Here is a 27,886-nt window from a genome sequence, read left to right on the forward strand (position 1 = left end):
TGCAGAACCGCACCGTATCGTCTCTCTGGATCAGTCGGCCGTTTACTGGATGATGCAATGCTGGTTTACGTCAGATCCTGGAGAAATGATGGCGAGGCAGGCCGGAGAAAGACAACAACAACAAAGAATGAAATCAAAATAAATCAAAATAAATAATACAAACCCGGATCACTATTACAGAGATAAGCGGCTTCACGACGACTCCTCAGCGAAATGGCGGCTGAGGAGGTGAGGGAAGTCGTTCGCGTGAGAGTAAAGGTAAGAATTATTTAATTCTGTAAAAGTAAATACATGTTTATATATTATTACTTTATAATAATGTCATCTGGAAAAACGCGTAATTCATAATTAATCGTCCCCTATCCTAATTCCTCGCTTGGTCCTCTGTCAATATTCTTTCTCCATTACGGTTCATTGTGCTGTAATAGTATTTTTGCACGTTTTTGCTTAATTTAAACGCATTCAAGTATCCATTTACACTTATGACAGCATTAACTGTCCGCAAATTAATCTGTTTTAATGTAGTACTCTTTTAATTTAGCTCAATCTTTCAGTCTCGGTCCATTCCCTTCTAGTGGTGTCGATATTATTATTATTATTATTATTTATTTATTAGCAGGCGTCCTTATCCAGGGTGATAATTGTTACAAGTTATCACATTATTTTTTTACGTACAATTCCCCATTTATACAGTTGGTTTTTTTTACTGGAGCAATCTAGGTAAAGTACCTTGCTCAAGGGTACAGCAGCACTGCCCCACACCTGGGATTGAACCCACGACCCTCCGGTCAAGAGTCCAGAGCCCTAACCACATACACTGACGTTTGCTGACCTGTGACCCTATGTCATGGTGGTATTTCACACCTGTCCAAACTTGCTCACTCTTCATGGCCTCCATTGATGGACTCTGTCTCTGTCTTCAGAAGTGTGAAGGGTTCCAGCAGCCTGAGTTCCGCACCTTCGCAGTGGATCCACAGATCACTTCACTGGATGTTCTGCAGCACATCCTGATCAGAGCCTTCGACCTCAATGGGTAACGAGAGAGGAGAAGGATGGGGGAGAGCAAGGGGAGAACGAGGGGAGGATATGGCAATGAGGGTAGAGGAGGAATGGGAAAGAAGTGTTCTAGAGCAGAGGTTCTCAAACTTTTTAGACCCCCGCCCCCCTTCCTCTTGTCTGTGGTACTTGACACAAACATTAACATGCCTGGAGGTGTCAGCAATGTTAATATTATTATTATTAGTTTATTTAGCAGACGCCTTTATCCAAGGTGACTTACAGAGACTAGGGTGTGTGAACTATGCAGCAGCTGCAGAATCTCTTACAACAACGTCTCATCTGAAAGACGGAGCACAAGGAGGTTAAGTGCTCAGGGTCACACAATGAGTCAGTGGCTGAGGTTCACAAAAAAAAAATGCCACACAGTTTTGCATTTATACTTTTAATTCCCAAAACATTAAAATAAAAGTTTACTTCATGAAATGTCTGCTAAAACAGAATCTCATTTACAGTAACTTGTTGTAACACCTAAAATATCACCGCAGCAGCTTGGAGAACAACACAGGCCTTCTAAAAATTATTTACAGTATTTATCATTTTTATATGGCCCTTAATTTTAAGGTACCGGTAAACTTTTACGATAAGCATTTGCTATCTGTTTTAAAACGTGGTTCACAACATAACACAGTGGAATGATCACAGTATCATGTAGTAATTGTAGGGCAGTATTGCCACGTGTGAAATCTTTAACAATAAAGCCAAAAAACGAAAATGCTTAAATTGCTCTAGAGCACAACCTTTCTTTTGAGCTTTCAGTCTGGGGAGCAGGGAAAGGAATGCAGGGAGGCAGAGGGAGAGATGGAGGAGGATTGAGAAGAGCAGTAGAGAGATAAGAGAAGGGGAGGGGAGAGTGCTTCTGTACTTCCAGGATGGTTTTGAAACTTCATACAACAGCCCCACTTCCTTCTTGCTTTCCAGGAAGAGGAATTTTGGGATCAGCTACCTGTCCCGGGACAAGCAGGGTGTGGAGCTGTACCTCTTTCTGCTCTCGGACTGGGACCTGGACGCAGCCTTCCTCAGCGCCTCCAAACCCTACCTGCAGCTGAAGATCGACATCAAGCCAGCCGAGGACAGTGAGTCTCAGCCTGCTTCCCTGCAAGAGCCCGCTGTGGGCCGAACCGTAACAGCACAGCTATGGCCAAAAGTTTTGAATTAGCTAGAATTTTAGGCTTGAGACACAATTAAAAATAAATAAAAACTACATGAACATAATTGAGATATTTTATTTAAATTTGATTTACAATATCGGGCAGCTGTGTGGAGTAGTGGTTAGGGCTCTGGACTCTTGACCGGAAGGTCGTGGGTTCAATCCCAGGTGGGGGGGACACTGCTGCTGTAGCCTTGAGCAAGGTACTTTACCTAGATTGCTCCATTAAAAACCCAACTGTATAAATGGGTAATCGTATGTAAAAATAATGTGATATCTTGTAACAATTGTAAGTCGCCCTGGATAAGGGCGCCTGCTAAGAAATAAATAATAATAATAATTTAACAGCGTGTAATCAAAGAACCTACAAAATGATATCGCAAGAGTCTACCGGAAGCCATAAAAGCAGTACAGTATTTCTTTAATTGCAGTTGCAGTGAGTTGTCACTAGGGTACCAGCAACTAAAGATGTGACTCAGCGCCAGCGTAGGTCTGTCCGAAAGCCCGTGTAAACTCACCCGCCTTAAGCACGGCTCACGGACGACATGAGTGCCGCTCGGCTCCGCCCCCACGGAATCTAAACAGGAAGAAGCTGCAGTGCCGTTGCAGTGTCACAAAAAGAGAAGAACGACCTGAGACACAAGCGTCCAGAATATTTACATTTATTAACTGTTTATATTGGGGAGTATTTGTAAATATCAGCGTTTTCTTATTAAGTTGTCGACAAAAGTGTACATACCCCAAATATCCATACATTGGGCTGTGTAAACTTTTGACGATAACTTTGCTTTGTTAAACAGGTGCAGACGCCGGTGGACGTCAAAGAAACAAAAGTGTAATATTTGAGTATATCGGTCTATGCTATCAAAAATAATTTTATGCAAAAACTATCCTGGATTGTGTTTTTCCCAGTTATTTTGTTGTAAACCACTTAGTTGTTGGTTTAGTTTCAAACACACCGTCTTTTTGTTAATAAATATTTTGATTGCACCAATGATTAGCTTAAAAACACGGAATATATGTATGTGTATATATATATATATATATATATATATATATATATATATATATATATATATATATATATATATATATATATATATATATATATATAATAGGAGGCTGTGTGGTCCAGTGGTTAAAGAAAAGGGCTTGTAAGCAGGAGGTTCCCGGTTCAAATCCCAGCTCAGCCACTGACTCATTGTGTGACTCTGAGCAAGTCACTTCACCTCCTTGTGCTCCGTCTTTCGGGTGAAACGTAGTTGTAAGTGACTGCAGCTGATGCATAGTTCACACACCCTAGTCTCTGTAAGTCGCCTTGGATAAAGGCGTCTGCTCAATAAACAAATAATAATAATAATATACCAAGAAATAACAGCAGGTCTGGCGAAAGATCTTTGCAACCCCCTCTCTGCACTTTTTGATTGTAGTTGATCTGTTACACAGTTGCGTTTCACATGTTATGTTCTAAGTTTTAAATAAAGATTGTTTTGTTTTTTAAAAAAAGGAATGAAATATTTTGAATAATTACAATTTAGATAGTGTACTTATATAACAAATTATTATTATTATTATTATTATTATTATTATTATTATTATTACTATTATTATTATTATTATTATTATTATTATTATTATTATTATTATTATTATTATTATTATTATTTATTCACTTGCAGTAGTAGTATTTGCAACAAGGCTAATTTGAAAAAATAAAATTTGTTAACTGCAATTGTATACAGTAAATGTTTTTTCTCCAGTATTCCTGTGGCTGCTTAGCCTGTTTTAACTAAAAATAAAGGACTTGTGCACCATGCAGTTATGTATATATACAAGGCGAGATAATATTGTTGAAGAAACAGAATAGAGTTCTTTTGAAAACAAGGTGAAATCCTTCACGTACCAAATGGGTTGGGAACCACTATGTTGGGTCTCAACGAATAAATACATTTTTCTCAAAGATAAGTATATCTTTTTTGAAGATGAGTCCCCACAATATTAACATGTATGTAATATATGTAATACCACTCTGCCTCTAATGCCTTTGTGGTTTGGGCAGGAGAAAACTCGTCATCCCTTCAGTCACCGAGCATGTATTGTAATTTAGATGGTATGCGCGTGCATTCTGACCTAAGCCGGCTCAGGGCACAACCGCAGTGTAAACGCTACGTGAAAAATCAGAATCTCTGCGATCAGTTGGACCTGAGTCCGCTTAGGTCCAAGGTGGCAGTGTAAACACAGCATATGAGTTTAATAAGTCTCACCTGAGCTTGCTACCTGTGCAGTGCGTCTAATCAAGCTGCTAGTAAAACCTGCAATGGGTGAAACTGCTATGCAATAGGGGTGTTCTTTCCATTCCTGTGTAGTTTAACACAAGTCAGACTTTCCTAAACAGTCAAACAAACACCTACATTAGCCTAAAAAACACCCCAATGGTTTGCTGCAACAGGGCTGTGTGGAGTCCTGCCCAAGGAACACAGCTCTGACTGAGTCCTGTGCATTCAGTGGGCTTGACAAGCCGATGCAGTCTGTCTTTCCTTTAGCAGTGCGAGGGTAGAGACTCGGCACTGCCTGGCTCTTGCAGGCACTGAGCTCCCTGTACTTCAGCTTCATCCTGCTGCTGAGACCGGGCACATGAACCGCTTCCCTTGGTCACAAGTTCCTCTTTATATAGAAAGCCTTTTCTCCATTTATCTCTGCCGGGTCGTGTCAGCAGTCAAACGTGCAGCTTGTCTGGTTGTGAGGTAACAGGGGTTTCCAATAGCTAAACGAGGAGGGGACTTGATTGAGTGAAGTGTGATTGGATGAGTTTCTATCCCTGGCACGGACTGTGTTTTTATCAACCCCCCCCCCCCTTTTCCTGAGCTTGTTATGGTGAGAATATGTATATTGGTGTGTGACACATGAGGGAGACACTAACTATCCTGCTCCTCTGCTCTCTCCTCTGTCTCTCTCCCTCTCTCTCCTCCCTCTCTCTGTCTCTCTCTCTCTCCTCCCTCATGCTCCTAGGCCCTCTGCTGGAGGACTGGGATATCATCAGCCCGAAGGATGTGATCGGTACAGACCTCCTACCAGGAGAGAGAAGGTCTTTGGCTGCTGCTGCTCTGCCCTTCACACAGTCTCTTCTCTCCCAGGTCAGTGTTTGTTTCTGTGTGTGTGTGTGTGTGTGTGTCCTGACTGTGTGTATGGAGTGAAGTCGCTGTCAGAAAAAAGTTGTACCTGTAAAACAATTTTGTAGACTCGTAGATTTGTACTTGTAAAAAGCATTCTGTGTAGTCGTAAAATAAATGTGTACATTCATTTAAAAAAAAAAAGTAATTAACAGTTATTTCACTCCATGGTATGCCTCTGTGTACCTCATAGTGTGTGTCTCTCTGATTGTATGCCTGTCTGTGTCTGTATGCCTGTGTCTGTGTCTCTGTGATCTATTTTGTGTTAGCACTTAGTGTTGGGACAAAGGTTCAGCAGGCTCACAATTGGTCCAGTGGACAGTTTTTGTGTGTGTGTGTGTGTGTTACCTTGTTTCCACGACACTGCAACACCGTGCTGGCATGGTGCTGTCACTGTTGTGAAAGCGTGTAGAGTTGTTTCCAACAAATCCATACCGTGCCCTGCCGTGCCAGCGTCCTTTCATATCTGATACTACGGCACAAGAACGAAGATATAACAGCAGTTTATATAACATTAAATATAACATCCAAAAACAGCTAAACACTGCAGTCAGCAACATGAAGGCATAGAACCAAATATCCCAGATATTAAGAAGCGCAGGGATTGAAAGAAACGGTGTCCAGTGTCGTGACAAAATTAAAAAATTGAAAGTTGACTATCGTAAATGTAAGGAGTTTTTATAAGAGTTGCTGACCTAAAAGATGCAAGCTAGAAAGTATAAGCATTGAATAAAGGTTGTGGTTATTTTTTCTGTCTAGCCTATTTCTTCGTTTCTTTCTTTTTTTTAATTTTTTTTTATTATTGATTTATAAAAAGAAATACTGTCCTAAATAAGTTATTGACATGGAACATCATTACAATAATGAATCTATATATTGGATGCTTTATCCATGGGGAGTCACACACACACACCTCATTTAACTAGGGTGGTTCATTACAAAATAGCCTTTTAATGCATGCATACACCTTCCTCAGGTTACAACTGCGATCTCCGGCGCTACCAGTTCTGGAGGACTGCGATCATTTAAAATCCATGCCAACCAAGTGCATGCAGGTGAGCGTAGAGTTGGTGCAGGATTTAAGTAGGACTGGATCTAGCTAAAGATGAAAAGTAAAAAACGTAGGCTACCTCTCTATTTGCTATCCTTTGTCTTCTGAGTGATGATGTAAATCTTCTGTAGCGGGCTTTACGTTGTCTTTTTTTTAATTTCTTCTGTAATTGTTTTACGTATAATAAAGTTGAACACCATCGCTAAAATAAACCACATCGCATTTAAAAGCTCCCTCTTAACACTTGTGCGTTTACAGTTATTACTATGGCTACCATTGTAGGTATTGCGTCATTACACAGAATTACACTTTTCGTGGGGGCAGCCTGGCATGCTTTCATTACTATGCCATTTGAGTACCGTGCTGACACAGTATGGAATTAAAATTTGTGGAAACGAGGTATGAGTGTGTGTATATTATTATTATTTATTTCTTAGCAGACGCCCTTATCCAGGGCGACTTCCACTTGATACAAGATATCACATTATTTTTACATACAATTACCCATTTATACAGTTGGGTTTTTACTGGAGCAATCTAGGTAAAGTACCTTGCTCAAGGGTACAGCAGCAGTGTCCCCCACTTGGGATTGAACCTACGACCCTCCGGTCAAGAGTCCAGAGCCCTGTCCACTACTCCACACTGCTGCCTATTAACCGCTCTGCTGTGTCTATATTGATGTCTCTCCCTCTGCCTCTCTCCCCCTCTCCCTCTGATTCTCCCCCTGTCTTTCACCCTCTCTCTCCCTCTGATTCTCCCCCTGTCTTTCACCCTCTCTCTCCCTCTGATTCTCCGCCTGTCTTTCACCCTCTCTCTCCCTCTGATTCTCCGCCTGTCTTTCACCCTCTCTCTCCCTCTGATTCTCCGCCTGTCTTTCTCCCTCTCCCTCTGATTCTCCGCCTGTCTTTCTTCCTGTCTCTCCCCTCTCTCCCTCTGATTCTCGCTCTGTCTTTCTCCCCGTCTCTCCCCCTCTCTCCCTCTGATTCTCCCCCTGTCTTTCACCCTCTCCCTCCCTCTGATTCTCCGCCTGTCTTTCACCCTCTCTCTCCCTCTGATTCTCCGCCTGTCTTTCTCCCTCTCCCTCTGATTCTCCGCCTGTCTTTCTTCCTGTCTCTCCCCTCTCTCCCTCTGATTCTCGCTCTGTCTTTCTCCCTGTCTCTCCCCTCTCTCCCTCTGATTCTCGCTCTGTCTTTCTCCCTGTCTCTCCCCCTCTCTCCCTCTGATTCTCCCCCTGTCTTTCACCCTCTCTCTCCCTCTGATTCTCCGCCTGTCTTTCACCCTCTCTCTCCCTCTGATTCTCCGCCTGTCTTTCACCCTCTCTCTCCCTCTGATTCTCCGCCTGTCTTTCTCCCTCTCCCTCTGATTCTCCGCCTGTCTTTCTTCCTGTCTCTCCCCTCTCTCCCTCTGATTCTCGCTCTTGTCTTTCTCCCTGTCTCTCCCCTCTCTCCCTCTGATTCTCGCTCTGTCTTTCTCCCTGTCTCTCCCCCTCTCTCCCTCTGATTCTCCTCCTGTCTTTCTCCCTGTCTTTCACCCTGTCTTTCACCCTCTCTCTCCCTCTGATTCTCCCCCTGTCTTTCTCCCCCTCTCTCCCTCTGATTCTCCCCCTGTCTCTCTCCCCCTCTCTCCCTCTGATTCTCCCCCTGTCTTTCTCCCCCTCTCTCCCTCTGATTCTCCCCCTGTCTTTCTCCCCCTCTCTCCCTCTGATTCTCCCCCTGTCTCTCTCCCCCTCTCTCCCTCTGATTCTCCGCCTGTCTCTCCCCCTCTCTCCCTCTGATTCTCCCCCTGTCTTTCTCCCCCTCTCTCCCTCTGATTCTCCTCCTGTCTTTCACCCTGTCTCTCTCCCTCTGATTCTCCCCCTGTCTCTCTCCCTGTCTCTCCCCAGGTTGGCAGGACCCTGTCACGGGTGCAGCAGGCTCTCAGCTGGTCCTATGGGGAGGATGTGAAGCCCTTCAAGTCGCCGCTGAGCGACGCAGAGTTCCACAGCTACCTGAATCACCAGGGCCAGCTGACCCGACCGGAGGATCTGAGACTGAGGATCTACCACGGGGGTGTGGAACCCTCCCTCCGCAAGGTATAGCGAGAGGAGGTAGAGGGAGAGGGGAGTATTGGGTAAAGGTTTCCCTTTTGTCCCTCTGAACGAATTGATTGTTCACAAGTGTGGGAAACTCCAGCCCTGCAGGGACCCACAGATTGATGTGTAGATTGTGTAGAGTAAATAGGACAGTAAACATCAGACAGTTTTAAGGAATAAAGGCTACTTAATAGACCATTTCTACAAATACTCTGGACTTACAAAATCAGTCCCACACCTTGAAGACAGCATGTTCTTCATAAACTTAAGAACTTTTGAAAAGCCTTCTCTGAAGCTCATTCTAGTCCACCTTACTTCTGAGATAGTCAGAAGGTATATACATACAGACACAAATTAGTAGTCATTAATTGGTGGAAAAAAAGCAAGATCTACAGCAGTGGTTCTCAAACTTTTTTGTTCACGGACCACCTGAATTTTTTTGTTTATCTCGGTGAACCACACAATAACAGTGTAGCTGACTGAAAAATAAGCACATAAAATAAATCACTATAATACTAAGAATAACCGTAGACTTACCTTTATGTTTTAATGCGATGGGTGGACTGTTTCTGTGAGCAAAGTCATTTTAAAATTGGAGTTTTAAAGAACGGTTCTAGTTTAAGTAGCATTTTTAAATTAATAATTACAGCAGAAATTGATCTGTGAAGTTACAATACATCCATGAGGTTGAGGTACCATGCTGAGCTATGAATCTCCAGCTATAATCTGTATTCATAAAACGGAATGTTTGGATGCTGCACGCTGATTGGCTGTTGAGGGTTCTTTTACCCTGCAGTTTAGTACAATGCACGGCTGAATTTATTTTTGCAGAAGCACAGTTCAATTAATACATCATCAATACACTACATATTAAACTCACAATAAATACACCTTGCGTTTTTAAAAATGGGGGACAGTCCTTTCGTCACATTTGATCTTTTGACAGTGGACAAATGGCTAAACTTACAAGGAGCAAAACCTCTGTTGAAAAAAAAAACTAATAAAAAGAGACACAGAGTCAATAGCTTAATGAAATCAAAGAAAACCAACTTGTGTTGGATAAACATACAGCTTTGCTGGTTGAACCCAACTCCAGCTGAAAGGGCGTGCGTTGTGTTGCATTACCATTCATGTGTATCCCTTACTTTACAAGCTGCTGTGTGAGCGCAATACATGAAAACTCCCTAGTACATAATACATTTTAGACACTCCAAAACTATACAACGGAGAGTTTAGATCTTTTTTATAACTTGGAGATATTCTCCATGTATGCATTTTCTTCCTGCTGCTGTAGCTGACTTTTTAAGGTCTCAAATTTTGGGTTTGCAATGGGATCTATAAACTATGCTGCTGCTTCCTTTCCATAATTATGTAACCTTTCCACAGAACACCTGAAGGGAGCCGGCGGACCACAGATTGAGAACTACTGTGTTACAAATACAAATAGCTGAAGCCTAGGGCCCCTTGAGAAAAGACTAGAGCGGGAAGTATATCAAAACTAAAGCAAATAAAAAAAACTGGGTTCTTTATGGGCTGAATAACACAATTATTGCTGATTTTCAATATAAATTTTTTTTTTTTTTTTTCAGTACAATGAATAATCCAGACCAAACATAATAATATCAGGATACCCAGGTGTGCAGGTTTGAGTTGAGCTCTGCAGAGATGTACAGCATTGAGAGTCTCTCTCTCTCTCTCACACACTCCTCAGGTGGTGTGGCGCTACCTGCTGAACGTGTACCCCGACGGTCTGACGGGTCAGGAGCGCATGGACTACATGAAGAGGAAGACGCGGGAGTACGAGCAGCTGAAGGGGGAGCGGAGCCAGCGGGCCAGCCCTGAGGACCTGGAGTTCATCCGGGGGAACGTGCTGAAAGATGTGCTAAGAACTGACCGCACGCATCCTTACTACGCAGGGTCCGAGGACAGCCCCCACCTCACCGCGCTGACCGATCTGCTCACTACCTACGCCGTCACTCACCCGCAGGTAACTGACACACATGCACAGACTACTGACAAGCGCACACACACCCACACCCGCGAGTAACACACACACACACATGCAGATAACTGACACGCACACAGGCAACCTCTCTCTCTCTCTCTCTCACACACACTCACACCCTCTCTGCTCTCTCTTTCACACTCTATCTCACACTCACTCCGCTCTCTCTCTCTCTCTCTCTCTCTCTCTCTCTCTCTCTCTCTCTCTCTCTCCCTCTCTCACACTCACACTCACACCCTCTCCGCTCTCTCTCAGATCTCGTACTGCCAGGGTATGAGTGACCTGGCCTCCCCCATCCTGGCTGTCATGGATAACGAGGCCCACGCCTTCATCTGCTTCTGCGGGCTCATGAAGCGCCTCGAGGGGAACTTCCGGCCGGACGGCAGCCTCATGTCCGTCAAGTTCCAGCACCTGAAACTGCTGCTGCGCCACTCTGACCCCGACTTCTATGCCTACCTGGTCTCCCGCGGCGCGGACGACCTCTTCTTCTGCTACCGCTGGCTGCTGCTAGAGCTCAAGAGGGAGTTCGCCTTTGAGGATGCCCTGAGGATGCTGGAGGTCACCTGGAGCTCCCTGCCCCCTGACCCTCCGGAGACCGAGGTGGAGCTGCAGGGGCCTGCCTTGGAGGAGGGGGAGAGGGTCGGGGAGAGGGAGAAGGAAGCAAAGGAGAGTGGGGAGGAGAGGAGGGAAAGGAGGGAGTGGCACATGCTAAGGCCCACTGCCCAGGGTGAGGGTGAGGGTAGTGAGAGGGAGCTGGACAGAGAGGAGAAGAAGGAAAGACACATGCTAAGGCCCACCGCTAATGGTGAAGGAGAGGAGAGGAAAAGTGGGGAGACAAGCGACGGAGATAGGAGGGAGGGGGAGGACACAGGGGAAGAGAGGAGGGAGAGAGGCAAAGATGAAAGTGGGGAGGAGTGGAGGATGAGTCACTTGTTTAGACCTGCTGACCAGGATGATGGGGACGGTGATAGGTCGGAGGAGAGGGAGAGGAATGAGAGGGTCATGTTAAGACCCACCACCCTAGTTGAGGGAGAGAGTGAGAGGGAAGGGGGAGCGGAGAGACCATGGCTAAGACCTGCCTCCCAGCATAAGAGAGAGGAGGGAGAAGAGATTGAGGAGATGGAGATGAGGGAGAGAGGAGATAGGAGCGAGAGAGAGGGGAAGAGTACCGAAGATAGTAAGGAGAGGATGGAGGAGAAAGAAAGGAGGCACACACAGAGACCCAACACCCAAGGTGAAGGGGTGGAAGAAGGGAGGTGCGAGCTGAGACCCAACACCCAGGATGGAAGAGAGGAAAATGAGAGTGGGGTGAGGAAACAGCAAGAGGAGGAGAAGATAGAGACAGAAGCAAGAGGGACAGAGAGAAGAAAGGGACTGAGGTGGAACACCCAAGGGGTGAGAGAAGGGGATCCTAAAGAAAATCCTTCTGAGGAGGCCGAGAGGGTGGGAAATGTAGGGAGCGAAGAACACAAATCAAATCTAACAGAGAATCTGTCTGCAGAACTGGAGCTGGGAGTACCGAGGCCCATAGGGGATTCTTTCGAGGTGAGAGGAGAGGGAGGAAGGCAAGCATCCACCAGCAAAGGATCACAGACAGAACAGAACAAAGCAGATGAGGAGAGGAAGGGAGAGGGGGGCCACAGTGTCCTGCCACCGCCACCCCTAGGAAAGCAATCAAGTTTCGGGGAGTTTAAATACTACAGCGCCTGGAACGACAGTTTTGATCTTGAAGAGAGAACAGACTTGAACAATATGGACAATGTGATCAATCTACTAAACGGTTTAAACAGCAGAGTGGATGAGACTAGCCAGACTCCTAGCCTCTCTCTCCTCTCCCGTCACCCCACTGAGGAAAGCGAGGGAGAGCTGGGAGAAGGGGAGAGAGAACCTCTCATAAAACTGCCAAATCAGCCGCCTGCCTCCCACCCCCTTCCGGCCAGCAACGTCTCCAGGAGAACAACATCGCCCAGCGAGAGGGTGAGCTCTTCCTCTCTACCAAATGGGAAACTGGCCTCCCCTTTGCTGGCCAGTGGGAAGGCAGGGTCTCCTTGCCTCTGTGGCGACAGGGAACGAGGAGAGCACCCAGTCTCTCCCTGCCTGCCCAACTGGCACACTGCTTCTTTCTCGCTGCCCAATAAGAAGTCCCCGTCTGCGCCGACCGGGCGTCGTAACTCCACTTACTCCCCCCCTTCTTCCTCTCCATGCTTGTCCAACAGACTACCTTCCCCCTCCCTCCCCAACAAGGCAGGCACCCCTTCTACCCCGGAGCGCCAGGTTTGGGGCGTCGCGCAGAAAGAGGACAAGCAGCAGCAGCAGCAGCCCGCAGTTTCCCTGCCGCCCCCCCAGGAATTTGGCAAAGGGAACCCCTTCATGCTTTTCCTGTGCCTGTCCATCCTCCTGGAGCACAGGGATCACATCGTGAAGAACGGGCTGGATTACAACGAGCTGGCCATGCATTTCGACAGGCTGGTCCGCAAGCACAACCTGAACAGAGTGCTGCACCGCGCCAAGGCTTTGTTCGCAGATTACCTGCACAGCGAGGTCTGGGACTCGGAAGAAGGGGACGAGGCCAGCTCTGACTCCCCGGCACCCCAGAGCCCTTCGCAGCCTATCTCCTGACCCCCCTCGCCCCCCACCTCCTTTCCAGCAAGTGACAAAGACCAATACACAGCTCACAAGACGTCCCCTTGTAACGCTCCTGACGGGGCTGCGGTTTCTATTTTGTATGATGTGCAGTAATGACCAGTAACGATAATAATGATGATGACGATGTGAGACGTACAAGAGGACGGGCATAGCATGTATTAATAAGTATAAATCACATTTGTCAAGAATTTGATAGACTCGCTCAAGAACAGGAGCGTTCCTACAGTGATACTACAATGTGAGGAAGTGTTACAAACCTGCGATCAAACCAGTTTTAGGGGTTTTCCTGATAAAATTCTGTTTCACTTCTGTTTTCATGACCTTGACAAATAACATTGTATCAATTCTAGGGTTGGAACAATAATCGATTTATTGGGGTATTATTCATAACGTCTTTGTTATTCATAGTGTTAAAGAGTATTATTTATAATATGATCATTAATAATCCTGAAACAGCTCCCAAGGTGTTTTATTCAAGTTATTAAACTGGGAAATGGAAAATTACTTCAACACAGTTACTTTGACCCTCCCTCTCTCCTCTTCTGGGGGAAGAGAACATTGGTAAGACTTTATTTTTAAAAAGTGACAAAAAAGAAAGATAGGAAGAACGCATTATTTAAGAGAACGGTGGTTAGCGAGATAAATGTTAGCCGGTAATTGAAAAGGTTGTTATCATGCAACCCTAATCATTTCAAAACCTGTTTCAATGATGAAAGCCATGAACACATTAACAGGTCAAGCATCCTCTACTTGGTCAACATGAGCTGGACTGACCCTCTTCATGGCCACCCATAGAAGTCCATATAGTTGTCACTGTGTTGTCCATTATGAACAACTACTTTGTCACAATAACTGGTAAATTTTCACAAAACAACTTAAAACTCTGTAGAAGGTCTGATCTAATCAAGACCCAGAACCTTATTGTGAAGCAGTTTTGGATCTGATTTGGAAGTATTTAAGTGGTTTGAATTAATTACTGACCTTTTAAAAATAAAATAATAAAAAAAACATGTGAAACTTGGTAGTAACCGAGGTCCAGAACCCAACTGAAAAATAATTTGGATTGCACGTTACTAAGTGTGTTAAATTTACAGCAAAAACAAAACATAATCAAGTGGCCATTTGTCAGTGCCAGGTTGCTTCAGTTTATCCACAGTATGGAAGGATAATAAAATAGAAAGCATCAGATGTTTAAGTCTTAAGAGTATGCCAAAATAAAAAACTGACTTCTCCCACTCCTTGTGAATGTGTATAGCATTCAGATTAATAAAACCCTATAAAGTCAGAACCCCATGGTTCTTTTTCCCCTCCATGCACAGCTTCTGTTGTAACTGGTTTATCCATTTTCTTGCATTCAAAAGAATGCTTGAGATTTCTTGGCAAGAGCAATCTTTATGAGCGCTTGGAAGATACAATCGACGACTCTGCTACCCCAGTCCATTTTGTCACGGCACGCCACTGTACGACCTAACGGAGCGGGTGTTGCACTGAGTCAAGCTTTCTCATACACTTCTCTGTTCCAGCTCGTTACTTCCCCTGTGTACAGCTCCAAAAAACGTCTTTCTAAAATCCCAATGAGTTTCGCAGTGTCTGGTAGCTTTAAAAAAACAGCACAAAAAGTTGGTGCGGTACATAAAAAAAAAAAATGAAAATCCAAAAAATAAACAGAAAAATTGTAGTACAGTCCTGTACCAAAACAACAAAATAAGGGCATCTTCAGTTTTCTTCAGCTCCTTTCTGTCCTTCCTCTTTTATATCCCCTTTGATACTCTCATTCGCTGGACTGGCTGTGGGGCGGGACTTCCTACGAATGTAGTGAAAGTGCTCATGCAGATGGTAAAATAGTGTGCACACAAAAATAAACTGATTTAAACGTGCAGATTCCAAAGTGAAACAACAAAAGGAAATACAAATCAGGTAAAGGTACATCATAAATGGGAAACAACAATAAATCATTTCAGTGCACAAAATAATAATTGATAAAACGTCACTTGTGACATACTACAGTTCTAAATTGCTTTAATAAGGTACACATACATTCTGTTATAAATCACAATATCATAGTATCATAATGATCAAGTTAAACCTTATCCCCTCTGCAGCCTTCCTTAATTTAGTAGAAAATACCACATACAATATTTCTCAAGCTGTAAGTCTTCACTGTGGCTACGCTCCAATTTAGACATGATGATCAGAACAGTTAGATCTATGCATCCAGAGAACACAGATTGCACAAATGTTACCCACTAAGAATTTGGACCACACAGGTAGGACAAAAACAAAGCAATTTCATAATGAACAATATTCCTATTCGGGTGAACTGCAAATGAGTTTGCAGCTACAGTCATGTCCCAAGCGTCAATAAACCCCACCTTCACCCCCCGAAATACCTCCTTCAGAGCCAGGCTTTGGAGGTGACCATACCAGTCACTGAACCGCACCAACTGAAAATCAAGTTCTCTGGTGTTCTCCAATTTAACAAACACTCTGGTTAAAGGGCTTCTCTGAAGAAGTCTTGTGACAGCCTGTTTGATGTCCATCATTCTTGTAACATAGAACTTCAAGGGGAAAGGACGAAGGTGCTGACCAACAGAGATAACTACAACAGTGTTCTCCCCACCAGCAAATCTGTCCAGTTCTTGAGCAACATCCAGCCCATTATCAACTGCACATGGTCTACTTGCAATGCAAGGGAATCCGTGCATCTTCCAGTAAATGGTTATGTGTCTCGTCTTGTCAATAGCAAGCCTGCGTGCAGCAGATTCTGTTGTACTTGTGTATGCCAGGTCTGTGAAGGAAGAAAAGAGATTGAGCAGTTGTCCAGAGTTTTATTTCTCTTTAATATGAATGTTGCACAACAGTTACAAATATGTAGCATTCAACAACTGAAACGGAGGTTTTAAACTAGAACAGGCCTAACAAGAGAAAGACTTTGATGTTGTAATAGATTCCCCGCTGGTAGCTACGAGAAAGTTTAGGAAAGTTTCTAGAAGTAATTAACACAGAATGATGCGTCCAATAGAACAATTAGTCAGTTGAATACTTTATTAAACTTGGAGAATGGCCAGCAATGCAAGTAAGTATGAGAATGTGCATTTCTTATCAATCCTGGATATACAGTGTCGCTCTCTTTTCTTCTATTTTCCCTCTGATATGATAAAAAGGTCTAACACTACTCCTATTTATAAACTTTTTTTAACTTAATTCCAGGTGCTGTCAAGGTGCAGATACATTTCCTTTCCATAAGTTTGCATTACACAGAACTTTTACACTCCAGCTTACACAGTTCTAGTAAAACATACATGTTTTCTCTCAACAGTAATAGGAATACAAAGGCGGTTATGATGTCAGGAGACTGCACAGGGAATACTGTGTTCAATTCTAGTCACCATGATACAAAAAAAGCCTTCAGATGAGCAACCACGCTAATCCCAGGACTAATCTTCTCCCTTTTTGCCAGCATTTATTTATTTATTTATTTATTTATTTATTTATTTATTTATTTATGATGGTTAGAAACGGGGGCATTTTATTTAGAATAAATGATGCTCACCCATTTTACTATACTTTACCAAATAAGTAGTTCACAGAAAACGTAGTTGGTGCGGTTACTAAAACAGGTGTACCTCTTGATTGGTAAATGTCACTTCTATTTTGATTCCAGATTTGAATAGCAGAGAAGTAGAGGAAGATTCCATCTGCTCTAACTTTTTGTCTTACTTGTTGGGAAAGTGGTCAAAGTAGCTGATTTGTGTCAAAAGTTACATCGTTTAAAGTAAACAGAATGTTGGAAGTCTGGGAGTTTTTAAACAATGGGGAGCTTTGTCCCATTAAAGTGAATGAAGATGGACAAAAAAAGGACAAAAAGCTTAATAGTTTAAAAAGTATAAAATATAAAAGTTGTATACAAGCAAACTATTCCAGACCGGTCTACACGTTTTAAAGTTTGAACTGCGTTTCTAGCTTAAACGGTGTAGGAGGAGTAGTGTGCCAAAGAATAAGAAGAAGAAGAAGTATGTCGAAGATTTAAAGTGGGACTCTTGCTTCGCAAGCCCCACTTATTAAAAAGCTGAAATATCAATCTCTGCGTCTGCTTATCAATATCTTTCCGTTATTCAAGTTAGTCAAAGCAAAATGTTGTTGGTTTTTTTTTTACCTTTTAGATGATCTTTTAAATATTCAAACCACTGGCGCACTGTAGAGTCTCCCCACATGTAAACCTGTTTTCCCTGAAGGCACTGGTTTATGTCGTTCACATTTTGGAAGTGGCTCATTCTACAGTAAGAAGAATTCCATCTGTCTGAATGGAAAAATCCACTGGGGGAAGGAGAGCTCATTCCCAGCTGACATTTCCCAGCAGCTTGTGGAACACGATCTAAAAACAGAAAACATTCTATTTACAGAACATTTTTATTATTTAAATGTTTTTAGATTGAGAAAAAAAGACTAAGGTGGCTCATTAAATTGTGTTTTTGTGTACCACATCACCCATCCTCTTTAGTACACACTCTGTGTCAGTGCAATAACTGCACATGAAATACCAGTGAACTAACTCTAGTAATAAAATTTAGCAATATAAGCAATAACATTTTAAACAGTATTTTAACTTTTAAGTCTAAAACTTGTGTCTTGACCCAGATTATATACCTGAAGCAATCAGGCAGAAATGGAAAATACCTTGTATAAGAGTTGCAGTAGGGATACCAGCAATAAAGAAAACATCTCCTTTGATTCTACAGAAAAAAATAATACAGCTAAAAGGGATAGTACATCCATTTTGTAGGGAATATAAGTTATTAAATATAAAAGTAGGCACGCACACTCAAAACCAGTTTAGAAAGTAATAATAAAATTAACAAACTTTTCAACTTTTGTCAAAATGTTAGTTACTTAGATAGTATCTATGGCAATAGATATATCAAACATATCCCCCCCCCCCCCTCCCCTTTACTCCGAAGATAGAATTTACTTGTTGTCTCAAAGTGACGGTTTGTCTGCGCGCAGAGTCGAAGGAGAGACTGTCACTGTCTCGTTCATCAGAAATAAGACAGAAATCAATGGGAATGTAATTATTAAAGTCGAAAAATATAATGTTCTTTATGATGCCAGTGCCAGTGGTTATAAAGACAATAAAAAGAGAGACGCCATATGTTAAGAAATAACAGAACAATTGGAAAATGTCTCTATTTTCACCTTAATTTTAGTCAAAGTGACGGGGAGGGGCACACACTGGTTTCGTATTTCTGTAAAATGACGCTTCTTTGTTTTAGTAATGTTGACTAATAATAATAATAATAATAATAATAATAATAATAATAATAATAATAATAATAATAATAATAATAATAATAATAATAATAATCACATTCACACACTAACTGAAGATTTTATTAAAACTGAAAATCAATAAGACAAGTATATTAAACTAATGTTCTCAGTATTTACAAATATGTGTAGCTGTATTCGTTTTGAATGATTTACAAAATCACATAAACATTCATTGTTAAATGTATTTTTTTTTAGTGTGTATCCAGACTCTGTCTTTGTTTTATTTATTTTATTTCGTTTCCAAAAACAGTAGCAAAAGCAGACAGTATTTTCTTTTCATGAGTAGCTACAGTTTTTTTTATGTACTCGTTCTGTATTTGTGTCGTTTGCTTCGCTCACGGTGTGCATAGCGCTCCCCAACTTTAAGCTGGTCAATGAAAATGTAATATTTATGCACAGTGGTTTAGAGATAATATAAAATACAGTTATATTAAAATAAATATAAATAAATCAATTATTTTCTTTTACTTTCATTTCTGAGTCTGCGTACCCCCTGACCCTTAGAAGTACCCCCAGGGGTAGGCGTACCCCCGGTTGACTTAAATAATCAAACAGAAAGTAATCTTACCTGTACAGGTAATCACCTGAATGTCTTGGAACTTATTTTGGATTGTCACACCAACCTCTGACCTTGAGAAGAACAAAAAAAACCCTCTTCATTACATTTGATTCTGTATAGTTTCATGTTATAAAAACCATGGATAATCAAACAGAGATCATGTATATTGCAGTATTTGCATGGAGAGTACATTCGATTATAGGGGAGACCAGGGACAGTTGTAAGACGGGACTGTTATAGCACCTTGAATTTCTCCAATCAGGAGCAAGCTAGAGATCCATCACTCACTCAGCACATGCTCAGTTCAGGTCTTGGTCTCTTTCTGCCTGTAGAAGAGCTGTCTGTGCCAAAGCCCTGAGAATTTATCTACAAAAATCGATTTTTGACCTTGTAGAGTACTTTTTTTATCAGTTCTTTTTGTGATATATACCTCTGTTATGCAGTTTATGGATAAAGGCGTTTATCATTATCATAACCGATTTCTGTAGTTATATTGACACAATTGATTGCTCTTAGTTTTTTTGTTTCTTGCTGGAACATGAAGTTTAGTAAGGGCTCCCTGGGTTGGGGCAACCTCGGATTCTCCAAATGACTGTTTGTCAGTAGTGTCTGACCTCACTTTAGGTGGATAATATTTGCTTGGACCAAAACTACATGGCTTCAGCTGCTCTCTATGTACTACTTTAGTTGGACGCCCCCTTTCTGGACGTACAGTATAGACTGGAAGATCTGGACTATTCTGGTTCACAAGAAGGTAAGGGTGAGATTCCCATTTGTCCTGTATTTTGTTACTGCCTCTGGGCTTGTGATTCCGTAACAGCACGTGGTCACCCGGTCTGATCAAAGCTCCAGATGCATTGCAATCATATGTTCTTTTTCATCTCTGGGCTGCATCTTGGGCAGTGGCTTGGGCTCCTTCACAGGTCATCTTTAATTTTTCATGATGGTTCCTGACCCAATCATCTAAACTTTCTGCCTCTTCGTCAGCTCGGTACCCTTCACTGAACACATCCAACGGTAATCTTGGATCCCTTCCAAACATTAGATAGAATGGCGGATATCCTGTTGACGAGTGCACACGGCTGTTGTATGCCGAAACCAGCTCTGGTAAACACTCTTTCCAGTTCTTCTTTCCAGGTGGTAATGTTCTCAACATTTCGTGCATAGTGCGATTGAATCTCTCACATTGTGCGTTCCCCTTAGGGTGGTACGGGGTGGTTCGACTTTTTGAAATTCCATACAATTCACAGAGTTCCGCAACGACACTTGACTCGCAACATCTCCCTTGATCTGAATGCAGTCTCGCTGGGCATCCATAGTAAACAAACCAGTGTTTGATAAGCGTGTGGGCGGTGGTCCTGACAGTTTGGTTCTTCGTGGGCACAGCAATAGTAAATCCAGTGAACATATCGGTCAAGACCAGCACATTTTCATACCCGTCGCTTGTTTTCTCTAACAACGTGTAGTCCATTGCTAAAACTTCTAATGGATTAGTGACGTTAGGACAGGTGAGAGGTGCCCGAGTTCACAGGAACACATCTTTAGCTAGGGCACACCTTTTACACTTCTTAACCCAAGCCTGGATATCTTGACTCATTGTAGGCCAATAATAGCTGTGACGTAGGGCCTCCAAGGTGCTCCTTTCTCCAGAATGCCCCCCACAATCATGTTTTGCTACATAAACTTGTGGCAATAATGGTGCTGGCACAACTAACTGCCAAATCTCTTCACCATCTCGTGGATCACACACAGTTCTGAAAAGCACACCTCTTTGTAGCTTCAATCTCCCCCACTGGCCAGCTAACTTTTTACAACTGTGACTCACCTGTCCCAGATTCTTCTTCCCAAGCCTTCAATTCTTCACAACCGCTTTCTGCACTGGTTCAATATCCTCATCTTTGTACTGTAATGCTTGTATCTCATCCCTTGAATATCCAAACATATCAATGGCTTTCTCTTCGGGCAGTTTACGTGGAAATACTGCAAACTGTGTAGCAACTTTCTCTCCCGAGTGCTCTTCAGGGACCTGTTTCTGCAGCCACAGACATGCCCTTACCTCTTCGTCACTAATAACCAGGAAACCTCTACCAGGGTCTTCGTCTTCCAGCTCCTTTGTAGTAGGAAGTCTCGACAGGACATCTACATTTACATTCTGTCAACCAGGCTTGTAAAGCACCTCAAAATTGAAGTCGGCCAGCTGCACAATCCACCTCTGTTCAACCGCCCCCAGATTAGCTGTCTCTAGGTATCTAATTGGGTTGTGATCTGTGAACACTACAAACTTAGAGTGATAATAACTCCAATTTAAAGGCACTGTAGTATTTGTCATTTTTCTCTGACCCTCGCAAACCACGACTAGCGTAAGCTATCACACGCTCAACTCCCACTTGCTTTTGGCTCAACACCGCTCCCAAACCTCTGAAACTCGCATCAGTGGTCAAAATGAAAGGTGAGCTAAAGTCAGGGTACACTAATATGGGAGGTGACATCAGTTGTGCTCTCAAGGCATCAAAGGCAGTTTGGCACGCTTCATCCCAAATGAATGGTCTCACTGGTTCCCTCTTTCCTTTCTTAGGCTGGCGAACAACCTGGTGTAGAGGCCCTGCAATGTGAGCAAATCTTGGTATAAAACGTCTGTAATAGCTCAAGAATCCCACTACCTGGCTCACTTCTCTTGGGTTTCTTGGAACAGGCCATTCTTTCAGCACACGCGTCTTCTCCTCATCTACCTGGACACCTCTTTCCGAAACTATGAATCCTAAGAACTTCACCTCCTGTTTCAGGATACAACATTTGCTTGGTTTAAGTTTTAAACCGTGTCTTCCCAATCGTGTAAGCACGAGGTCCATCTTCTCTATATGGCTGTCGAAGCCCTTGGTGAAAACAATGACGTCATCGAGATATATTAGCAGAATCTCGAAAATGTAATCACCCAGCACACTCTCTATCAGCCTTTGGAAAGTGACTGGGGCATTGCATAATCCGAATGGCATTCGGGTCCATTCAAACAATCCAAACGGTTTTGTCACCGCAGTCTTTTCCTGGTCACAAGGTTCAACTGCAACTTGAAAATAACCAGAGGTTAGATCCAGTGTCGAGAAAACTGTAGCTTTCCCCAGCACATCCAAAGATTCGTCTATCCTTGGTAGGGGGTAAGCGTCTTTACAAGTTACCTGGTTTAGCTTGAGATAATCACAACAGAACCGCACCCCACCATCTTTCTTCATGACGATGACAGCAGGGGATGCCCATGGACTGTGACTCTCCTTTAAGATGCCCTGTGCTACCAGATCCTGTACATGTCTCTTGAAACTTGTGGTGAAACCCTCCTATGCCTCTGTTTGATAGGCACTGCACCAGCAGTGGGTATCTTGTGGGTTACAGCAGTGGTATAGCCAGAATCTCGGTCACTTTGAGAGAAAATGCTTTCATGCTTCTTCAACAACAGCCTTAGCTGGTTTATCTGCGAGGCTGTGAGACCATCTGTATTCACTTGAACAGGGCTGGTCAGCTGGTCATTATTATAATCTTCATTGCCCCCCTCTGCTCCCTGTCCTGCCTCTAGCCTCCTTACATGCACTACATTTCCTCTCTCTTCAGACGTTAACAGCTGCTGTGGTACGACCTGCTCAGGTTGGTGTATCACTGCTACCCTGGTTCTAGGACATATCTTCACTGGTCTTTCACTGGAGTTCAACAATCGTACTGGCACTTTTCCCTTTCAAGCATTAGCGACAATGTTAGCAACCAGTATGCCACAAGGCAGACTGACTCCCTCAGTTGGTTCTACAAGGACTTGATGCTTTTCTGGACCAGCAGGCATTTGACACCTATCACAACTTCACTCATGGGTGGAAAGACAACTTTCTGCCTGCCAGCTACCTTAACATATCCAATCCTTCCGGTCCTTCCAACTGCACGCTCCCAGTTATCCACTTTTACTAGGATCCGTTTCAACATTGCCTTTACTCTTGTAACATGATGCAAATCATCAGATTTTGCGCCACCCATAAAAGTAAATGCTGTCTGAGTTCACCAATGACATTCATACCCGGTATACATGGGATGTGAGCTGTCCCATCATCCATTGTAGTGTTTCTAGTAACAAATACACCTCTACCAGGCAATGCTTTACCCATGCATTCTATATCCACTTCAAGGCAGCCTAGTACAGGGATCTCTAATCCATTTGCAGCTGTAAGACGCACCCATTGAGCATTCAGCAGTGGTGAAGCTCCATCTTCAAAATGCCTCTTGAAGTAAGAATCGTTAACTGTGGTGACCTCTGAACCTGTATCTAAGTAAACAATCAGTCTTGACCCCTCCAATCAATACTTCAATTGTCAAGCAGTCACCAAAAGTTTTCTTACAGAAGTCTTTTGTTATATCTACAGCACCCAAACCAGAACCATCACATCCTTCGGCCTGATTCCTGTTAACAGACAGCCCCAAGGAAGCCACCCTCCCAACACAGGGTTGTTGCTCTATAACCATGATGTCCTCTGCTCTGTCAATAGTCTTCTTCTCCCTTTGCTCTGAATTTTTATTTAAAGGGCAACTCTTACTGGTGTGTCCTGGTTTGTTGCAAGTATAACATATATAGCGGCCTTGGCTACCTTTGAGTGGTTCACCTGCACCATGCTTTGGTGCAGGTGAACCCTGATTCTTGCCAAATTTCTCAGCATGCACCCACTTCAGTATCTCTTCCTGTTGAAGTGCTAATCTCTGTACGGTTCCATTTAAACTCTCAAGACTTAACGTGGTAGAGACCCCCTCTGCAACTGCCATATTCACACTGCCTACCCCCCGAGCTTTGGGGTTGCTTTTGGGAAGTGGGTCTACTGAAGACTCTCCCTCCTCTGACCATGCAATAGCTGCCTGCAATAGCTCATTAAATGTCAGACTTGCACTATCTTTAAACTTCCCTTTCATTTCTCTTCTCAAAGAGTCATCTCGCAAACCAAGTACTAGCTGCTCTTTTAAAACCTCGTCAACATTAGGGACACGTTCTGGATCTCTGTGCTGCAGTTTGTACAATTTGTCTTGCAAATTGTATGCAAATGCTCTGACTGTCTCCCCAGAGATTTGTTTTCTGTCATAGAACTCTCTTAGTCTGGTGCCAAGGGGAACTTTGTCGCCATATACTTTTTGCAGGAGTTTGAAAATCTTATCAATATCCTGCCCATCAGCAGGAGCCATGAACTGGACGGTATATTTAGCTTGATCTTTAATATGTTCCTTTATCATATCCACTTGATCCTCCCTAGGCACACGCAACACCCTAAGTGCAGACTTGGTAGAAATAATCCACTCCTCAACTGACATATCACCTGGCTTGCCAGGGAAACCCACAAAAGTCTTGAATTTTCCTATCTCTCGGTATATAAACTACAGGAGATTGTCTCTTTATAACAGTCTGATGTTCTATCATGGCTTTGGCTAATGACATCGCTTCACGTTGCTCAGCCCTGGCCTGATGCAATGCACCTGACTGTTCACGATACCTCTCCTCCTGTGCTTCAAATCTCTGATGCATTTCAGCAAGCTGTGTTCTTAAGTCCTCCATTTTTAAGACAATACTATACACCTCCACAATGCTTAACAACCTTAGGTGAATCCTGTTTGTGACGCCAAAACTTATAGAAGTGCAATTTAATGAACGTTACACAATTACCAGGGTAAACTCACTAATAAACTTGGATTGTCTGTATAATTCTCTTATAACCCAAATTTATTTTTAAAATCGGCTAGAGGGGGTGCACCAGAGCTATCTCATTCACAATAATATGGACAATATCCCCTATTTCATTCCACTCTCACCAGTAATACAGGTATCACAATCACCACAATAACTTTACGTTTTCAATCCAGCCTATTACAGTAAAAACACGGGATTTATAAACAATGCACCCTTTTTCATACATTGATCACGACAGTGACCTGATTTATTTCTACTTGCTTTACTGTCTAAGAAAATAACAAAACATGCATTTAGCTCAGCGGTATGCAACAGTGCGATTAAACAAAGCACATTTATTTTTACAATGTTCGATTTGGCTTTTCTTTAACTTAGGAAATAGCTTCACTTTAGTAATCGTTTTTTTTTGTTTGTTTTTTAAATCTGTAACCTTACTCACTGGGCAGCGTATTTCTTATAACTAAATAGTAAACTAACTCAATACCCTTTTTGCAATAACACAGTATTTAGTTCTCCCAACATTTAGTTACAGAAACATACACATAAACATTCAGGTTAAACATCTTATTCAGGTTATTTTTACTCACAGTCCTTAGTCTCTAAATACTATCTTCTTTAACTCGTTTTACTCTGTCGCTGGCGTATATATATATATATATATATATATATATATATATATATATATATATATATATATATATATATATATATATATATATATATATATATATATATATATATAATTATTATTTATTTCTTAGCAAACGCCCTTATCCAGGGCGACTTACAATCGTAAGCAAATACATTTCAAGTGTTACAATACAAGTAATACAATAAGAGCAAGAAATACAATAACTAATATATATATATATATATATATATATATATATATATATATATATATATATATATATATATATTAGTTATTGTATTTCTTGCTGTAATTATATATATAATTACATTTTGAAAGAGGATTATGGTATGTGTAAGGAATCTAAACACGAATAAGAATATAAGAGAACCAGTCATATAGGGGTCTACTTAAATCGCGATTTCGCGGAAATCGTGAAATTGAGGGGTCACCGCGAGAGGAAAAAAAAAAAAAAGAAAACTTGTTTGAATGAACTACTGCACAACGCAAACTGCGTCTCTTCCTTCTGCAGATAGCCCTTTTTTATTCCTTCGTCGTCCCGTGTGGATTGCACTTAAGCAAAAAACACAAACAAAAAACGTCCACAAATAACATTTACACAAAAGAAATTCTCCAAAGCGGTTAACGTTCTTGTTTACTATTCAAATGACAAAGTTTTAATCAGCCTACCAGTACGTCTTTACTGCTTTTATGTGACCTGTGCTGTGAAATAGGGGGTGGGACAAAGTTGGTGCTGAATTGTTTTGATTCAGGTTAAAATCTAGTTTTCAGCATTGGAGGTAAAATAGTAGAAATGGACGACAAAAAAAGCATATATTTCAGCTGATGATCGTTTCAAGATATTTTCCAAAGAAACTGTACATGCAGACTGAGGTAATTGTTTTGCATATCTTAATGTGACTTTGGAGAAAATACGATCGATCGCTATTTAGCTTCAGAATCACACATTAAACAAAAGGCTAGAGGCTGCTGAACAGAACGTGAAATAAACAGCTTTTCAGAAACCAAACTGGAAAGTCAGCCCATACAAGAAGTATTCCTGTTTGCAAGTTAAATCAGTACTAAAACGATCCAGCACAGCCACCTCGCTTCAACCTGCTGCTTGCTTTTAAAACTGGAATTTTAGACCATGCATACATTGCCTTTGTTAAAGTATGCTAGATGCCCTTGTGTAACCGAGTTTTTGGGCTGTTTCTAATCGATTTCCACAACTGCAGGTGGATGCTGCATGCTTGCTTTTAACAAATGACAGCACTCTGTTTTAGTAAGGAAGCAAGTACCACTATTTTTAGGCTTTCTAGTGTTCTGAAATACTGTCTACTTAGGTTTATTTAATGTTTAAACAGTACTGGGAAATGTCCGCGAAGTCCTAATTTTATTCCGCAACATACCTGTGAAAAAAATACATTTTTACCGCGATTTAAGTAGACCCCTAGTCACACCGATACCAATTTACTCAGTTTATAACTGGGGGGAAAAAAGTGTAAGAACCCAAACCTCTTCATAAGTCGATTCTCAGCGTCGGTTAGACAGGACGCTTCTGTATTCCTTGATGTGGTGTAATACAGGGTCTCACACGGCAACGTTTTTGGTTTGACACAGTAAAACGAGTCCTTCTTCAAATCACAGACCGTTTCATTCATGATCAGATGAACATCACATCTGGATTTCTCCTGTTTCGTTTTGTTAAGAAAGATGCCCGTGAACATGATTTTATCGCTGCCGGACTCTTTGGTTCTCCAGAACGCCGAGACCACCTCGCTTGAATGTATCAGCCGTACAGAAACCTTCACGCTGCCCGGCCAAAACAAGGTGAAATTGACGCGGTAGGTCCCGTTGTTGAAATCCTCAGATACGCCGGCCGCTCCGGCTTTCAGCTCTGGAGAATGGATCCGAGCCAGTATGAAGTCTCCTCCGTATGCCTTGGGTTTGCCATGGTAGTCGTTCATTTCTACTCGGATACTGACGATCTCTCCCACACAGTAATTCTCCTTTGGGTTAATTAGGGTGACCAGGCTGTGTGCGCCACTGCTGGTGAGTTCCAGTTGAGTTTGATTTAGTTCAGGTACATGTCTTTTTAGTGCTTTCAATATTTCATTGACACCTGCTTCAGTATGTTTTGTTTTTGCTCTGGCTGTATCGTGTAATCCTGGTTTGGGAGGCAACAGGCATGGTCTGTCAAACCACTTACCAGGCTGCAAGAGTGAAATGATTATGAGTCATTATCTATTATCGGAGATATAATGATTTTCAGTATTTACATTTTAAATAAGAAATATTATCAACATGTTTTTCACTGCACACCAAATGATAGAAAGTCAGATTTTAACATGAAGTTGTGAATACTATCAGTGCAGTTCTTGCCAAATGGAAGACTATATATAAAAGCACAGTTTGACCAACCACACCTGAAATATTTGAAAGTTTTATTACTTTAAACCTGAGCATTTAATTCCAAAGCCATAGCCCATTCATATAACAGATTCATAAAGGACAGGCA

At 42.3% G+C, this 27,886-nt stretch overlaps 2 protein-coding genes across 3 annotated transcripts; one reads left to right on the forward strand and one right to left on the reverse strand.

Annotated features, from left to right (window-relative positions):
- Positions 1-15,252, forward strand: tbc1d25 (TBC1 domain family, member 25). Of its 2 annotated transcripts, XM_059017385.1 has the most exons (7): positions 2-258; positions 924-1,033; positions 1,978-2,132; positions 5,216-5,340; positions 8,310-8,498; positions 10,210-10,485; positions 10,759-15,252. In XM_059017385.1, the coding sequence occupies exons 1-7, from the start codon at positions 214-216 to the stop codon at positions 13,120-13,122; spliced, it is 3,264 nt and encodes a 1,087-aa protein (XP_058873368.1). In that variant the 5' UTR covers positions 2-213; the 3' UTR covers positions 13,123-15,252. The 2 variants fall into 2 exon arrangements, with proteins under 2 accessions (XP_058873369.1, XP_058873368.1); XM_059017386.1 differs by lacking the exons at positions 924-1,033; positions 1,978-2,132 and adding an exon at positions 6,353-6,431 and having other exon boundaries at positions 1-258.
- On the reverse strand, positions 15,246-27,574 carry LOC117404278 (NXPE family member 2-like). Its single transcript, XM_059017367.1, has 4 exons — positions 26,963-27,574; positions 25,864-25,938; positions 17,312-17,542; positions 15,246-15,937 (listed from the first exon to the last, which is right to left on the reverse strand). Exons 1-4 carry the CDS (start codon positions 27,333-27,335, stop codon positions 15,396-15,398), a joined length of 1,221 nt encoding a protein of 406 aa, XP_058873350.1. The 5' UTR covers positions 27,336-27,574; the 3' UTR covers positions 15,246-15,395.
- Between the last annotated feature and the right edge of the window lie 312 nt (positions 27,575-27,886).

The sequence above is a fragment of the Acipenser ruthenus genome, chromosome 56, assembly GCF_902713425.1.
Source record: "Acipenser ruthenus chromosome 56, fAciRut3.2 maternal haplotype, whole genome shotgun sequence".
In the NCBI taxonomy this organism is placed as follows: domain Eukaryota; kingdom Metazoa; phylum Chordata; class Actinopteri; order Acipenseriformes; family Acipenseridae; genus Acipenser; species Acipenser ruthenus.

Excerpts from the sequence above, each read along its gene's own strand:
- LOC117404278 (XM_059017367.1), bottom strand. The coding sequence starts at position 27,335 with ATGAACGACTACCATGGCAAACCCAAGGCATACGGAGGAGACTTCATA. Across the intron at positions 25,939-26,962 it reads CAAACCAAAAACGTTGCCGT|TGCAATCCACACGGGACGAC; the intron begins GTGAGACCCTGT and ends TTTTTGCTTAAG. Across the intron at positions 15,938-17,311 it reads TGAATATTTAAAAGATCATC|ACCTGGCATACACAAGTACA; the intron begins TAAAAGGTAAAA and ends CTTCCTTCACAG.
- tbc1d25 (XM_059017385.1), top strand. The coding sequence starts at position 214 with ATGGCGGCTGAGGAGGTGAGGGAAGTCGTTCGCGTGAGAGTAAAG. Across the intron at positions 259-923 it reads TCGTTCGCGTGAGAGTAAAG|AAGTGTGAAGGGTTCCAGCA; the intron begins GTAAGAATTATT and ends CTCTGTCTTCAG. Across the intron at positions 5,341-8,309 it reads CACAGTCTCTTCTCTCCCAG|GTTGGCAGGACCCTGTCACG; the intron begins GTCAGTGTTTGT and ends GTCTCTCCCCAG.